Raw genomic sequence first — 15,451 nt, 5'->3', positions numbered from 1 at the left:
TACAGAAAACAACACGAACTTCCAACAGAGTTGTTGGCAGTTTGAAATGATGCGCCGTTGTCCGTATACAAATATGTTAAATTAAGTGCGACCAGATTTCTGTATATTTTTTTCTTGGCGTAAATAAGTATATTCTGTTGACGTTGCTTTCGTACACATACCGGCACAGGTGTTAAATAAAGCTATTAAGAAAAACAGCGCTTAATTAATGGGCGAATATAATAAATTAAATAATACTAATTTGATCAAAATAATCTGTCAGCAAGAAACATACTCGTTGTTATACTCGTTAAATACGGGGCATAGAAAGTTCTAAAAATAAATATGAAGATCCACTTAACTTTATTAAATGGCACCGGTTATGTTTTCGATGCGAATGGTAAGAATTATGGAATGACTATTGAAGCTTCATAGTATTATTAATTTATATCTTTCTTAGATTACATGGAGCTACGCACAAAGCACCGAATAATGGGTGCTCTTGTGGGCACTGCTAACAGCAAGGGCTGGAGCTGTAGTGAGGCCGGTAGGTGCGCGTTCCTCATGAGTAATATAAATTAAATTCTTAATCCCATTTGCAGCACTCCCAGTGGAATTGAGTAAATGTGAGACGCAGTTGCTCATTGAAGAAGGAATTGCAGATTTAGTTAGCAAAACAGCCGCTTTAACTGCGCCACCAACTGACGAAATGGTGCAAGCGTACAAGGCACAATTTGAGGCAAGTTTAATGGCGCAAGCGGATGCTTTAAAAGCGGAAAAGCTGCGGGAAACCGAACGTCACGTGGAAAAAATCCTTCAAGGCAAACGCAACAAGTTATTGAAGCAGGGCAAACAAAAAGAGGGTAAACAAAAACTGTGCTATATTTCTAGATTTGTACTTGATTTTTATTTAATTTTGTAGCTGCCGCTCTAACTGCCAACGATGTACTTCAGGAAATTGCTGATAGTGTTGTGTTTGAGCGACAAAATGCGCTTGTGGAGTTGCCCTCTTCACATATGACAAATCACTGTAAGATATCCAATAAGTAATTGCAGCTTTCTGTGTCTTAAGTTACTATTCTGCAGCCGCCCGACTATGTACTGATCCCGTTTACGACACCTCTTCTCTGAAATATCGCGTCTTTCACGATTTGTGGTTAAGCGGGAAGTTTGTATCCACCGGTGAAGCTTTTGGAGCCGACTTCTTAGTTTATCCAGGCGATCCTTTACTTTATCATGCTTCGCATATTGTTATTATACAAGATACACCCACTATACGTCCAATGGAACTGATTTGCAAGGTGCGTCTGTCAGTGATCGTAAATAAAAGCTGTGTGTTTGCTTATGAGGAGGTCGAAAGCAGCAAGATCGCTTATCAAACGATTAATTGGTGCAATCCCAGCAAATAAATAGTGGTGAGTGTCATGTCTATTATTCTTTTAGATTAAATGTTTAGTTAGAAATCTTTACATTTTGTTGAACTTTTGCTTTAACCTTCAATGCAATTGCTGTTATCAATTTAACTTATTTTAACATTTAAAAGTTGCTTAATTAGAACTAAGTTTTTAACCTAAGGAAGTTACAAAATAATTATTATTCAGTGAATTATACTTCAATAATCCGATTTTGGTCATTGTTCTTGGATATCTTTCAAAATTTCTCAAAGTTGCAAAAATAACCTTAGTGTAAATTTATCGTTTTTCAACAGGGTATTTCTAGTTTCATACGCTCTTATTCGCATTTTGTGATCTTATGCTCTGGTCACACCGTCAAGTATCTGTTGCTGCAGAGCGCATATAGATCTCTTGTAGTTCGTTCCAATTTCAGAAGATCTCGTTTTGTGGAAATCGGATACAATAACAGAGCAATGCATGACTTTGGACTCTTGCCCATCTCTCTCTATCTCTCCCTCTTTCTATCTCTCAATTTGAACATTTGTGTTAGTGAGTGCGCGCACTCACACTCGCACACATGTGCACACACTCAGTTGTATTGTGGGAAAGCGAAATAATAAAAATGAAACTCTTGGACAGCGGCGTTTGGTTCGCTTTTCGAAATTTCTTGGAGTACGCGCCGGGCGAACGGCGCTAGCCTCTCTCCTCTCAACAGTGTTGCTGTCAAACCTCTCCTCTTTTGTATCTCAGCCGCAGCAACAGCAGGAGAGGGATACTGCTGCTGCTGTCGCCAGTCACAGTCAGGTTAAAATGTTGTATGTAAAAATGAGTTTATTATTGCGACGACATTCAAAACGTGGAGATGTTTTTGTTGCGACTCGGACAAGTTTCAGAAAGTCAAATTGGATTGAACTAGTAGTGACAATAAAATGAGGCAATAATTTGATTGGCTGCCGAGGCACTAAATAAATTCAAATGTGTAAACAAGCGAGCATAAAATACACAACCAGTCACACACAAAACTCTTCAAATCATTCACACAAACATATAGCAATGTGCATGAGTGTGTGTTTTAAACAAAATTTTAGCATGTTTCGTGAACTGCGTTTCAAGCATTTGGCTTCTTTTTTTAAATAGATTTTGTCAAAACAGAAACAAGAACAACAACGATAATAAGGTTGTTAGCGCAGGGCGAGGAGACGGCAAGGCGAGGCCGCCAGTCAGGCATTGTCGTGCCGTTCGAATTTCAGCGAGTCAGCCAATAGTACCGTGGTTCTTGACTCATTGGTTTCGCAGTTATTTCATATGACGATATTCATATCTGTTCTTCCACATTGCGGCCTACTGTGCGCTTCACTGTGGCGCTCACACAAACAAATAATTTTCTTGCTACCCCCAATCAACCCACAGAGACGAGCCACCCAATGGTAGCGACTCTTTACTTAATAGCGTTGCCAGCCATATGTAAAATGCGCGCTCATTGCTTTAATACTACCTATTGGACTTTTAAAGTAGCATTCACATTTCTCGTCTCGTGTCCAGCATCAAAATCAAAACAGAGAAAATTGTAATCTTGCGTAGTTTGTTTTTTTCGGCTCTATACTCACACACGCCGCTCACATTGAACACATTACTTCTCAGAGTACCATGGATAGAACTCTCCCTGGTAATATTACTCTCCTCGCCAATAGCAGCGGCAGAAGCAGCGAAACGAAAACAGCACGTTGTTTCCAGTCTCTGCTCTTAAGCGGGACTTGATCTGCATAAAAATAGGGTCGAGAGCTCTGTCTCTGGGATGCATGTCAAAAGTAACAGGTGACTGAACGTGCTCGAAGAGCACATCGTATTGTCGCATAGCGGGTGGAGAATTCGTAAGAGCGAACCGGCTTTTGAGCAGGATCTGCTGATAGGAGATGTTCGCTATGCGAAGGAGCAGAATTATCACTGATAACGTTGTTCGTTAAACTAGTGACAGCATTTGACAGTCAAATTGTGGCATTTATATAGACATATCTTAGAATAATTTTCCATATTTTTTCATTTTGAATAAAATTTATTTTTAAAAAAATATCTTTAATTTTTATTTTGCATTTGCTAAAAGAAAAAATACTCTTGCATTTACGTTTCACTTAAATTTGTTTCCACCTGGCAACGCTGTTCGTCAACTGTACTTTCAAGAGCGCGCACTGCCAGCCATCTCTCTCACTCTCACGTTGCTCACCACCGCAGCAACAGTGTCACCCACACTCAAGCTGTATATGTTCACATACACTCACTCACACAGGCAAACATGAAACCACCACCAAAAAGCGGTTCTGTGGCGCATGATCAGAAATTTTCTCCGTATAGAGACTAAAACTCGTCATACGACGCGCCGCGCTGGCAGAACGTAATTCGATCGAATGCTCAGAGCTCAGTTCGAGTTATTCAACGTTGGCGAGCAGAGCAGCAGCAGCAAAAAAAGTAGAAAACCAAGAGCTATAGAGCAGCCAGCCAGCCGTGAGCGGCGGCCAAGAAGGGAAAGCACAAACCGAACCGAGTATAAAATAGCAGCCAGCAGATTTTTCTTTGCGCTCCGGTGAGAAGATAATTTCAACATGCATAAAATTGTTCGCTCCGGGAGCGACAGCAGCGTGTAAACAAACAACAACAACAAAATAATAACACTACGGTGGTGAATGAAGTGCTACTTTTAGTTATAAAACAATTGCAATGCCTAAATGCGTGGCGTTAACTGTACAAAAGTAAAAAAGCGAAAAAGAAAAAATATATGGGAAAACCCGAACAAAATGTGCATACTGTTGTATCTACACACATACGTTAGATTGTGTGTCCGCTTGTGTTTGTGTGTGTGTTGGCGCGCTATTTTTATTTAAAATTCAAAGAACAGAATTTTATTTGTTGCCTTAGTTGCTTAGTTGTGTTTTTTTTTTTCCTCCAAGTCTAAAGTCATGCATTTCCATACGTTCGTTTATTCGTTCGTTCGACTATCGGTCTGAGTTGGTTTGTGGGGGGGTCAAGCGGGTGGAGGGCGGCAGACGGCCCACATTTCACATATATATGAGCTGTAAAACTTGCTCTCTTGTTGTCTCGCTCTCGCGCGCTCACATAGCAAAAACTTGCACAGTGTTTTCGTTGGAGCGAGAGAGAGTGTTGGGGGGTGCGTGCGCATGACAGCTCCAAACCCCCTCCCCAGTCTCTCTCACATACAAACACAGACACGTACTCAAAACTGAAACTTTTTCTCGCGAGAGAGCGAGAGCACATGAGTGCTATGTGCTGCGTTATTTAGTTTGCCATCTCTGCTTATGCTCTTTACTCTTTATTTTTTCAGGGGGAACCGATAAGAAGCAGCGCGCGCGCCATTCAGTCATCGTCGTGAAAGCTTCGTGAACGTGGTGGAGTTTGGAGCCTGAGCAGCAGCATTTTTAGCGCTGCCATTTAATTAAAAAATTTCTTGTTGATACGTTGCAACAATAACAGCCTCGTCGTGTTGGCCACAAACAGCAATCAATACAATTACAACGCTGGAGAACAACTGTTGGATTTGGACACGACAGCCCTAATGTCGTTGCCAATGAATTCGCTGTACTCGCTCACCTGGGGCGATTATGGCACGTCTCTGGTATCGGCAATACAATTGTTGCGCTGCCATGGCGACCTCGTCGATTGCACGCTGGCCGCCGGTGGACGCAGTTTTCCGGCCCACAAAATAGTGCTATGTGCCGCTTCGCCGTTTCTATTGGATCTGCTAAAGGTGAGAGCTTTTTTTGATGATGAACATATTCCTATCCCCCCTTAAGATAAGCACACATAACCTCAACAATTTTGAATTTTAATGGCATGTGTGTGCTGTGCTGCCTGCGCGTACAGTTTGTAAACAGAGAAACCAACGTCGTGTCCGCTTTGCCAAATAGGTTAATATGTGTGTGTGAGTGTGACTGCGATTGTAAATGTATTGGAGCAGCTTTGGCTCCCGTCTGTGCATGTGAGCACTACGTGCGTGTCTGTGATTGTCTCTGTCGTTGTGTGTGAGTTGAAGACGTGTGCACTCGCGCTCTATTCCTGGGTTGCGCTCACTCAGCAGCATTGCTATGCTAACGTCTTGTCTCGTCTCCTACTTTCTGTAGAGAATTCTGTGCAAGTTTTCAATTGCCAATTGAGTTGAATGAGTTGCGCACTCTGGGCGCTGTCTCTAAAAACTCCAACTCTTCCCTGTCTCATTTGCATCTTCATGCGTTGCCCTTAGTCGCTTATTGCCTTATCAACTTGTTTGTTATAACAAATACAAATATAAAAGAAAAGAACTTATAAGCTTTTTTGAGTATCAAAGAGAGGGAGAGGGCGAGAGAGAAAGACAGAGGCAGAGCGAGAGCGAGTGAGCGCAACGGGCAGTCATATAAAGTTGCGCCAACTTTCAGTTCGAGTGTGTTAGAGCGAGCGCAAACGAGAGCGCCAACAAAGTGACGGGGCTGCCTGACTGCCTCTTACTTGCTTTGCTACTCTTGTTGTTGCTGCTGTTGTCGCTGTTGTTGGGTGCACACGAGCGCGACCTCTTTTTTGCTTATGTGTGTGTGTGCGAATGTTTTGTGTGTGTATCGGTGTGAATGTACAGTCGATATTGGCTATGGGGCATGCTAAAAAGGGGAGCAGTCGATTTGATAAAAGTGACAAATTTAATATATGTACGTATTGCCTTGCAAGAAAATACATAATTCTCTTTGTATGTATTTTTATCTTTGAAAATATTCATAGTTAAATAAGTTTTACTGTATGTTGTTTGTGTTTGTCATAAACAAGTTGTACTGTTCAATGAGCAGAGCTCATATCAAAATTATTTACATACCGACAGACGGACGTATATACTTACCGAGTATATTATATTTTCGGTATATGCTTTGCTTTTAACTTTGCATTTTTTTTACATTTGTATTTAAATGTGCTCTACTGTACTTTTTTTAGCGCCTTGTTTAATTTCAATGTGGTAGTTTTTGTTTAATATTTGATATTTGCAATACACACTGTTGATCAGTGCCAATAAGATATTCCTATTATCAGTTGTTGTCCACATGTCATTTCGGACCAAAACAGAGCGCAATGCTGCTGAGTGCAGATGGCCAGTGAGAGGGAGAGAGTGTGAGAGGGAGAGCGTAGAGCGTAGAACACCTGACACGGCGGGCATCTGGCATCGGCTTTACGTGCTCGCTCCCCGTTCAAAAAGTAAACAGAGCGTAATTTTTAAAACGTCGCTCAGAGCCGATTTTGTCGGCGGGAAATGTCAAAAATTGGTTTTTATATGTGAACTCTGCAAGAGTCGCAGTCCCAGCCGCAGTCTCTGCTGTCGCCATACTACATACAGAGTGTGTAGTACTGATCTCGTTACACTCACACACACACGCAAAACACGTAAACAATGCTCTTTGTTGCTCCCGCTCCCTCATCAAATGCAACCAGCGAAAAGCAACCACTCTGAACTGAACTGTTGAACAACAGCAACAAAAATCGATGAGCGACGTCAGCAGCAGAGCGAGCAGGAAGGAACAACATGGCGGGCAGCAGACAAGCAGAAGGGAGTGTAGAGTTCAAAGAGCGTTCACTACGCGGCCTTGCTGCTGGTTTGAGTGCGACGGAGCGTTGGCTGCTTGGCTGGCTGGATGACATTTAAAGAGATTTAGGATTGGGTGAGAGGCGCAGACAGAGAAAACTAACAGACATTGGCAGCTGGGGGTAAAGAGAGGGGTGAGCTGCCTCTGTCGCTGCCGCTCAGTACTCAGATTGGTGCTCACTTTAAGCGCGTCTCTGACAGCAAAATTTTCTACTTGCCGCCCGCTAATTAAATGTGTTGTGTGAGGAGCGAGTATTATGTTTTTTTTGCTGGCATGTGAGCGGGGTGCTCTTTCTTGAGCAAGCAGCGAGCACAGCGCAGCGGTCATGGGCAGCATCTCCAATCCTGCTGCAGAATGCAGAGCGCGCATAACTCAAAAGCCGGTTTATTCATTCCAATGAGAGTATGCGTATGTGTGTGTGTGAGTGCGTGTCGTCGAATTGCCGCTGTATGTGTGAGTGAGTGTAAGTTTTGTCGTCGTCGTTGTTGACTGTGTTTATCCGTTTGTTTCGGTGGTCTCACATGATGGCCAGCCAATTCTTTTGTCTCTGTTATGAACTGACGCACTCAGCAGCAGCACCACTGATTGAGCGCGCGCGCTCAATGCCGCCAGCAGCCGGCAAAGTCTCTATTTGGAGCGTCAAAAACAAAAACAAAACAAAAACGCACGCTACGAGCGTATTCAACTAGAGAAATTACTAGTTACCCAACAGTGCTTTGTGTACATGAAAACAGCACTGACAATAACATTGAAATCCTTAAGTATTTCACTTGAGATGAGTTAAGTGTATCTTATTAGATAACTATTTGCTAGTTTCATACTTAGTAATTTATTTTAAATATTATTAGTTCATAAAAATATCGCGTTTTTTTCTTACCTCGTATCATTATCGAATTTTATTTTTTTTATTATAAAGTTTCTTAAATTTTGTAGAATCTATCATTATGTCCAATAGAGAAATAAATATAAAAATCCAACTGAACAAAAAAGAGTATCTTAGATATATTTAAAAAAGAAATAAGTTATATGTTAAATAAACAGAGCAATATAATTTATCTGAAATTAATAAGAAATTCAACAGCTTTCAATGTTCAAAACAGTCATGAAAAGGAATTTTATAAAGGAATTTTTATAATTTACTATTTTTTTTTTTTTTTTTTTTTTGGTAAATTGGCTATAATTGTTGCATAATTTGTTTTCTTTTGTAGAATACGCCATGCAAGCATCCAGTTGTGATGTTGGCGGGCGTGAATGCTAGCGATTTGGAGGCACTCTTGGAGTTTGTCTATCGCGGCGAAGTGAGCGTCGATCATGCACAGCTTCCATCGCTGTTGCAGGCGGCGCAATGCCTCAATATCCAGGGACTGGCACCGCAAACAGTAACCAAAGATGACTACACCACGCACTCGATACAACTGCAGCATATGATACCACAGCACCATGATCAGGACCAATTGATAGCGACCATTGCAACGGCCCCACAGCAAACTGTGCACGCACAGGTTGTCGAGGACATTCACCACCAGGGACAAATTCTACAAGCCACCACACAGACCAATGCCGCCGGACACCAGCAAACGATTGTGACAACCGATGCATCCAAACATGATCAGGCCGTTATACAAAGCTTCTTGCCTGCTCGCAAACGGAAACCGCGCGTTAAGAAAATGTCACGTAAGTGTTAACAATGAAAAATGTGTCTCAATCGTTACTAATATTCTGCTGTTCAATATAGCCACGGCACCGAAAATATGTAAAATTGAAGGAATGGACACGATTATGGGCACATCAACATCCTCGCACGCAACAGCCGGACAAGGACAAGTGGTTCAACAGCAACAGGTGCTAGATGAGAACGGTGCGGAAGCGCAAATGTTAACATCCACGCCGATCATCAAGAGCGAAGGCCAAAAAGTTGAAACAATTGTGACCATGGACCCCAACAATATGATACCTGTGACGTCGGCCAATGCGACAACCGGTGAAATAACGACCGCATCTGGAACAACTGTAACGCCAAGCGCTAGCGGAAGCACCGCCACGCCCAAGACCAAACGAACCAAACATCCGCCTGGAACAGAAAGTGAGCTCATCCTCAATGCAATTGCCTTATTTTCTAGCAATCTAGTTCTATTCATTAGCCTTATGAGAGATGTAGGGCTTAGTGTCTGTTGAAGATTTATACAACCGACTAAGGAAACTTTGTGCCCATGAACTAAATACTGTTCATCAGATTGAACGTCTGAAGAATAACTTCAGTAACTGGAGAGTTTTACAACTTGACATTCTAAATCCAAAGACATCATATTTAACTTTGATTGAACCCTTAATTGTTTTATAATCTACAATAATACTTTTCTTGTTTGCAGAACCAAGATCACGCTCACAATCGGAACAACCTGCAACTTGCCCCATTTGTTATGCCGTCATACGTCAATCGCGCAATCTGCGGCGCCATCTCGAGCTGCGGCACTTTGCCAAGCCGGGCATCAAAAAGGAAAAGAAAAGTAAGTCCGGTAACGGTAACGATAGTACACTAGACACCAGCGCTGAATTCAACACAACCACTGAGGGCGACACCACGATCATCTCGGGAGCGGGAACACCAGCAGCAGCTACAGGGACGCCAGTTAGTGCGGTTGGCACGCCTATAACGCGAGTCATTGCCACGCCTGTGACAAGCAGAGACACAATTATGGCCAGTACTGTGTTGCCACAGCAGCAATTGCAGCAGCAACATCATCAAACGACGCAACAGCAGCAGCAGCAGCAACAACACTTAACAACACCAACACTTAATGCAGCAGGTGGAGGTCAAACACATCTCATGAGCGTGAATATCAAACATGAAGGCAGCGGCGGTGGCGGTGGCAATGCGGCTGTGCAACAACAGCAGCAGCAGCAACAACAACAACAGCAGCAGCAACAGCAACAGGGCATGCAAAATGTTATACACATAGTGGGCGATCAAGTGTTTTTGCCACAGCAGCAACAGCAGCCGCAGTAAAATTAGAAACGACGACGCTGCCGCCCAATGCCGCCTGCCAAATCATTCCATCTTATCACCACACAAAACACACACACCACGCTCATCATCTACACACATTTCAACACACATCTACATACACACATACATGCAATGTTTGTAAATAACAAATAATTATCCGTCAGCAAATGAATGTTTGATTTCATTTTGTATAATTTTTGTTGTAAGTTTCATAATTTCGCTTTTAAACTTCTTTTAACCCAAAGCCCAAATAACAATAATAGCAAAAGGCAAAGACGAAAACAAAAAGCAAAACAAACGATAATTATCATTTTATGCAGTATTTTCTTGCATATGAACTAAGCAACGCTAAAATACTCCCAACAACAAATTTTACTTAAAACCACAAAAACAAAATATAAGCAATTATGTCGCATAATAATTCTAAGTTGTAAAAAAAGAAAAATCCCGATTAACAAATATTTTTAATTGTAAGGTTACGTTGTGGCTTAAAACGACATGCAGTTTAAGTTTCTCTTTAAATAATATATAATTTTTATATATATTACAAATTGTTTAATAAATATATACGTACTTCATTTTTATATAACACAAATTTTTTGCAATTAATTGATTTTAATTATGATTGGCTCTCGTTTCGTGTGCGTTTTTGTGTATCAATTTGTTTATTGTTTGTTTATTTTGTGCAAGAAAATACTGCGTACTTAATTTTAAATGAGTTTTAGACTTTCGTTTGTTTTTTCCATTTGCTTGTTTAATTTAAAATTTGTAACGAAATTTTCATTGCTTGTTTGTAACACTACTAACATTTTCTATTTCATTACTTATTTGTTAATCTCGTTAACACACACTACACACACATCATCCATACACACACAAACAAACTCACAACTCAACTGTTCTACATCTCTTTTTTGTAGTGCCTACGATCTATACTCTCGTTATTGATATCACTACTAGTCAGGTTGTTACAGCTGCGCCTCCCGCCTCGGTGTCGCCCTAGTTGTAGTTGTTGGCCTCTTCTCTATTTAACACTCTTGCTTGTTGGCCACATTGCTTATACTCCTCTCTTCTCCCCACGCTTTGCAGTACCCAGCGGCAAGAAACCTGGCAGCGGAACATCTGGATCTGGGCAATCGCAAGCAGGCGCTAGTGGCACTTTGAATGCCAGCGGTGGAGTGCCTCAGGTGCAAACAGTGCAATCTCTGCATCCGTTGCAAGGCGTACAAGTGAAAAAGGATCCCGATGCACAACAGCAGCAACAACAGCAGCAGCAGCAACAACAACAGCAACAACAGCAGCAGCAACAGCAACAAACAATGACAGTGACAACCACGGCCGGAGGTCAGGTGCAGCAGCAGCAGGTGCAACAGGTGCAAGTGCAACAGCAGCAGACGCTGCAGCATCATCAGATCATCGATTCGTCGGGCAACATGACAACGCCAACGACCAGCGCCCAGGCAGCTGCCCAGCAACAGGCAGCGAATCAACAGCAGCAGCAACAGTTGGTGGCACAGTCCGATGGCAGTGAGAGTGGGGCGCCCTTGTCGATTGCCCAGGTGCAAACGTTGCAGGGTCATCAGATCATTGGCAATTTGAATCAGGTGAATATGACTGATTTTCAACAACAACAACAAGCGCAGCAGCAGCAGCAGCAACAACAGCAGCAGCAGCAGCAACAACAAACACAACCACAACAGACGCTTTGAGTAGAGCAAACAAAACCAAAAAAGAAAAAAAGCACGACGCACGCACCACTTTTGTTGACGTAGCGGACGGATGCGTAGTTTCACTATGCAACACCTAAATCCCTGACTTGGTTATATACAATACGCTTTTATTCTCCCGGAATGCGTGTAGTCCTAATTTTTACTATCAGAACTTGGTCAAAAGGTGTAAACTAACCATTTAATAGACTCTTTCCGATTAATTTTATATTTTTCATTTTAATATTTAAACAGGAAAGAGTCTATTGATTGTATAATGATACCTTGCTAAAGTCTTTATTTTCAATTTGGTTTAATCCAATGTTCTGTTGCGACTTTAGACACTTGTCATTAGTTAATTTACTCCATTTGACCTATTTTAGTTTTTATTACCAATTTTGTTGTACAATTCTGATAAATTGAAATGTTGATTTCGCTACGTTTAATTTGTTTTCGCTATAGTTTTAGTTTAAGTACGCGCTATGGTTATTGGACTATGTAATTGTAATTGTGCTGTAGTTTGCCCCCCCAAAAATATCCACGTCCCAGATCCAGACCCAGACCCAAACCCAGATTTCCTCTTCCCATCTTTGTTATGTGTATGTAGACTTAATTGAACAGGCTAGGCTAGGATCAACCTAGTCAAAAACTTAATATGCAGATCGTTGAGTGCTCAAAAAGTTGGGTTAAGAACGTTTGGCAGTGCTGCCAACTTGTTTTTCTGTGCAATAGCTAATCATTCACTTTTGTGAATAAAAACAAAACACTTTTATTGTTTACTTTACTTGAAGAAGGTTGAATTTAAAGTAATTTTTACCCTAAGCTTCTGTTTAGTGGACAAAATCATTTCAATTACTTTCTCAAACTTTAGTTAATCCCTATTTTTGCCTGATCTTTGCTATGATGATTGCAGTCAAGCCACAGATATCTATATAAGCTTTAGTTCTTTCATGCTTCCCTTTTTTGGGTCCTTGGCCAAAACATCTTTTATGCTACACAGTACAAAACATTTGTAGCCGCCAACTCTAATTTTATTTACAACTACAAAAAAACACAAAAAAAAAAAAATATATATATTTACATAATTATTTCTTAATTTTAATAGTTACAAATTTTTTAAATAAGTTGATGTTCGAGTGGATCGTTTATTTGCACCAAAGCAAATATTTGAGCTGCTCGAAGAAAACAATTACCTTAACTCTTATTACTTAAATAAAATTAAATTTTATTTAACCTGACAAATAAATGAATAAACCAAAAAATGTTGAAAAAAATTTATGAAAGTATTTTCTGTTGAATTTTCGGTGTTGGTTTTTTTTGTATCATTCATTCTTATTGTTAAGTAAATAATTTAAATCATTTTTGTAGTATTTTAATAAGTTAAAGCTATGTGTTTACTAACTGTATTCATTCTCTATTAACTTAATGTATTTATAAAATTTTTTTTTGGTTTTGAACTAAATTTCCTATATAATCCCAAACTGTTTGAACTCTACATTGTGACTTACTGCACCAAACGCATTTACATGAAACTCACACACAATCACTTACACTCACAAAACTTGTTATGAAATAGTTTCTAAATACCTGTTATAATTTGTAAGTGTGGATTTTCTTCAAAATTTCTTAAGAGACCGAATGGTAACTGGGGAAAGTTCAGATGAATTTTCTGCAGTTCTCATGTCGAAACTATTTCATGACTTGTTCGCATTGTCCTTACACACACACACACACACACACCAGCTCACATGAAACCCATAACCAAATCATTAACGAATCGTTTGTTTTTATCTTGTCTTCTTCTCTCTTGTCGCTGCCTCGTTGTTAACAATCACCAACTCTAACCTGAAATGAAATATGTTAATTAATCGCCAACTCATGCATCCATCGAATCAATCAAATCATATCCAAAATAAAATCACAATGTATAAATCAGGGCAACAATAAGAACATTTTGGTAAAGAAGGTTTTCATTTTGAAAGGCGGGAATAATACGTAATGATGAGCCAACGATATGACCAGCGGCCCTGGAGGTGGAGGAGGAGCATCCGGGGGCGGTGGGCAGCCAGCGCAACAGCAACAACAACAGCAACAGCAGCAGTCGCATAGCAAACACAACAGCAGCAGCAACAACAACAGCGGAAATGGTAACAGCGGCAGCAGCAACAGCGCGGCATCAACAGCAACAACAGTGAACAGCAGCAGCAACACTCAAACCGGAGCAGCAACAACTGCAACTGGTGGAACATTGCAACGTCGAGTATTGCGCGGTCATGCGGCGCAAACGACAAGCGGAGAGCGAGTGTTGCTGATCAACTATGTGCCACAACAGGGAACAGCGGGAAGCACATCCACGACGTCCACGACAAGCACAGCATCACAGTTGCCCACACGCAAGATACTCCAGGCCAGAGCCACGGCAGCAGCAACATCGTCAGCAACAGCAGCAGCAGCATCGGCAGCAGGAACGACAGCAGCAACCACAACGAGTGCTGCCGAAGCATCCACAACGCCAGCTGTCTCCTTTGCTGGCCTCGGCTCTGAGGTGACAGTCACATTGACGCGCACCAATCAGCGTGCCAGCGTGACCAATGTCACAGCCGCCGGTCATATTGTTAGGAATCAGCAGACAACAGTTTATCAGACGACAAGCACAGCGACGACAACCGGATCAACGAGCAGCACTAGCACAATGCACGAACCCGTGCAGCATATTGCAACACCCACGACACCGCCACCCTTGCGTTGGCAGCAGCAACAGCAGCACGAATACCAGCACGAACATCATCTGGTGGAGCAGGATCAGCACATTATCATCGATCATCATCAGCAGGCGGATGCCGATGATCAGCTGATCGAGTATGATGCCAGCGAAGGTGTTGTTATTGAGGAGCAACATCATCAGCAGCAGCAACATCATCATCAACAGCAACAACATCATCTGCACCATCAGCTGGAGCTGCAGGAGGATCTGCAGGATCACGATCCACAACAGCAACAGCATCACGATGTTGTGCAGGAAGTTTATCTGCAGTAGTAGCAGACAGTGTTAAATACGAGTATATATATTATCTAGTATATAGCTATGAACCGATTCAAATTAGCGTTAAGTTATCGAGTCTTCATTATCAACAAATTACTCATAGAAGTATCTACAAAATTTATAGAATTTTCATTTAACCCGACCAAAACACCGTAAATCATTGAGTTGAGCTTTGGCTCACGCACACTGCACACATACGTTAAAGCTTTGCAAGCTCAAAGCTTAGCGCAGCGTGCGGGCAAAAGCACACCAATACATGTACATTTTACAGATGCAGACATGCATATGTATGGATAAACTTACAATTTAAATTGTAAATAAATGTAGCATTAAGTAAAAATTTGCATATTTAACAAATTTATCTAAGTAATAAAAGCATATGTATAAAGTGAATTGGCCTAGCACATAAGTTAATCATATTCCATAATTATAAACGTATTTTTAGATCGTTTGCATAGAAAACAAATCAAATAAAGATAAATATTTTTGTACCATACAAATTATGCTTCGAATTTCAATATAAAATCTTAACTTCTCATTTATGAAACAACAAATCAAATCAAATCAATTATTTATTATTGTCTGTTTGCAAAGTTTAAACTTAATCAATATCAATTGTAAAATACAGATTTCAGAACTTAGAAAACCCCAAAACAATTAAAATAAATACGTAAATATACAAAATTATTTATTTAAAATTGCAAAAGTATTTTATG

General features: G+C 40.9%; 3 protein-coding genes across 6 annotated transcripts; all 3 read left to right on the top strand.

Moving 5' to 3' along the window:
• Window positions 1-274: 274 nt before the first annotated feature.
• LOC133840387 (tRNA-splicing endonuclease subunit Sen34) lies at window positions 275-4,901 on the top strand. The gene is made up of 6 exons (XM_062272196.1): window positions 275-379; window positions 440-526; window positions 582-842; window positions 902-1,009; window positions 1,066-1,394; window positions 4,708-4,901. The coding sequence occupies exons 1-5, from the start codon at window positions 325-327 to the stop codon at window positions 1,386-1,388; spliced, it is 834 nt and encodes a 277-aa protein (XP_062128180.1). The 5' UTR covers window positions 275-324; the 3' UTR covers window positions 1,389-1,394; window positions 4,708-4,901.
• A 24-nt stretch (window positions 4,902-4,925) lies between these two features.
• LOC133840384 (transcription factor GAGA) lies at window positions 4,926-13,769 on the top strand. 4 transcript variants are annotated; one of them, XM_062272192.1, is made up of 6 exons: window positions 4,926-5,130; window positions 8,188-8,653; window positions 8,715-9,062; window positions 9,349-9,486; window positions 11,076-11,590; window positions 13,629-13,769. In XM_062272192.1, exons 1-6 carry the CDS (start codon window positions 4,939-4,941, stop codon window positions 13,689-13,691), a joined length of 1,722 nt encoding a protein of 573 aa, XP_062128176.1. In that variant the 5' UTR covers window positions 4,926-4,938; the 3' UTR covers window positions 13,692-13,769. The 4 variants fall into 4 exon arrangements, with proteins under 4 accessions (XP_062128176.1, XP_062128178.1, XP_062128177.1 ...); XM_062272194.1 differs by having other exon boundaries at window positions 9,349-9,612; XM_062272193.1 differs by lacking the exon at window positions 13,629-13,769 and having other exon boundaries at window positions 9,349-9,612; window positions 11,076-12,951.
• Window positions 13,707-15,338, top strand: LOC133840386 (myb-like protein Q). The gene has a single exon (XM_062272195.1). It carries the CDS (start codon window positions 13,707-13,709, stop codon window positions 14,727-14,729), a length of 1,023 nt encoding a protein of 340 aa, XP_062128179.1. The 3' UTR covers window positions 14,730-15,338.
• The last annotated feature ends 113 nt before the right edge of the window (window positions 15,339-15,451 follow it).

The sequence above is a fragment of the Drosophila sulfurigaster genome, chromosome 3 (assembly GCF_023558435.1).
Source record: "Drosophila sulfurigaster albostrigata strain 15112-1811.04 chromosome 3, ASM2355843v2, whole genome shotgun sequence".
Taxonomy (NCBI): Eukaryota; Metazoa; Arthropoda; class Insecta; order Diptera; family Drosophilidae; genus Drosophila; species Drosophila sulfurigaster.
The sequence above is the reverse complement of the archived record's forward strand: the minus strand, read 5'-3'. Positions and strand labels throughout refer to the sequence as shown.

Bases quoted from the DNA above. Each gene is read 5' to 3' on its own strand.
- LOC133840386 (XM_062272195.1), top strand. From the start codon at position 13,707: ATGACCAGCGGCCCTGGAGGTGGAGGAGGAGCATCCGGGGGCGGTGGG.
- LOC133840387 (XM_062272196.1), top strand. From the start codon at position 325: ATGAAGATCCACTTAACTTTATTAAATGGCACCGGTTATGTTTTCGAT. The intron at 380-439 runs GTAAGAATTATG...TATCTTTCTTAG, and splicing joins TTATGTTTTCGATGCGAATG to ATTACATGGAGCTACGCACA. The intron at 527-581 runs GTAGGTGCGCGT...TCCCATTTGCAG, and splicing joins CTGGAGCTGTAGTGAGGCCG to CACTCCCAGTGGAATTGAGT.
- LOC133840384 (XM_062272193.1), top strand. From the start codon at position 4,939: ATGTCGTTGCCAATGAATTCGCTGTACTCGCTCACCTGGGGCGATTAT. The intron at 9,063-9,348 runs GTGAGCTCATCC...TCTTGTTTGCAG, and splicing joins ACATCCGCCTGGAACAGAAA to AACCAAGATCACGCTCACAA. The intron at 9,613-11,075 runs GTGCGGTTGGCA...CACGCTTTGCAG, and splicing joins AGCTACAGGGACGCCAGTTA to TACCCAGCGGCAAGAAACCT.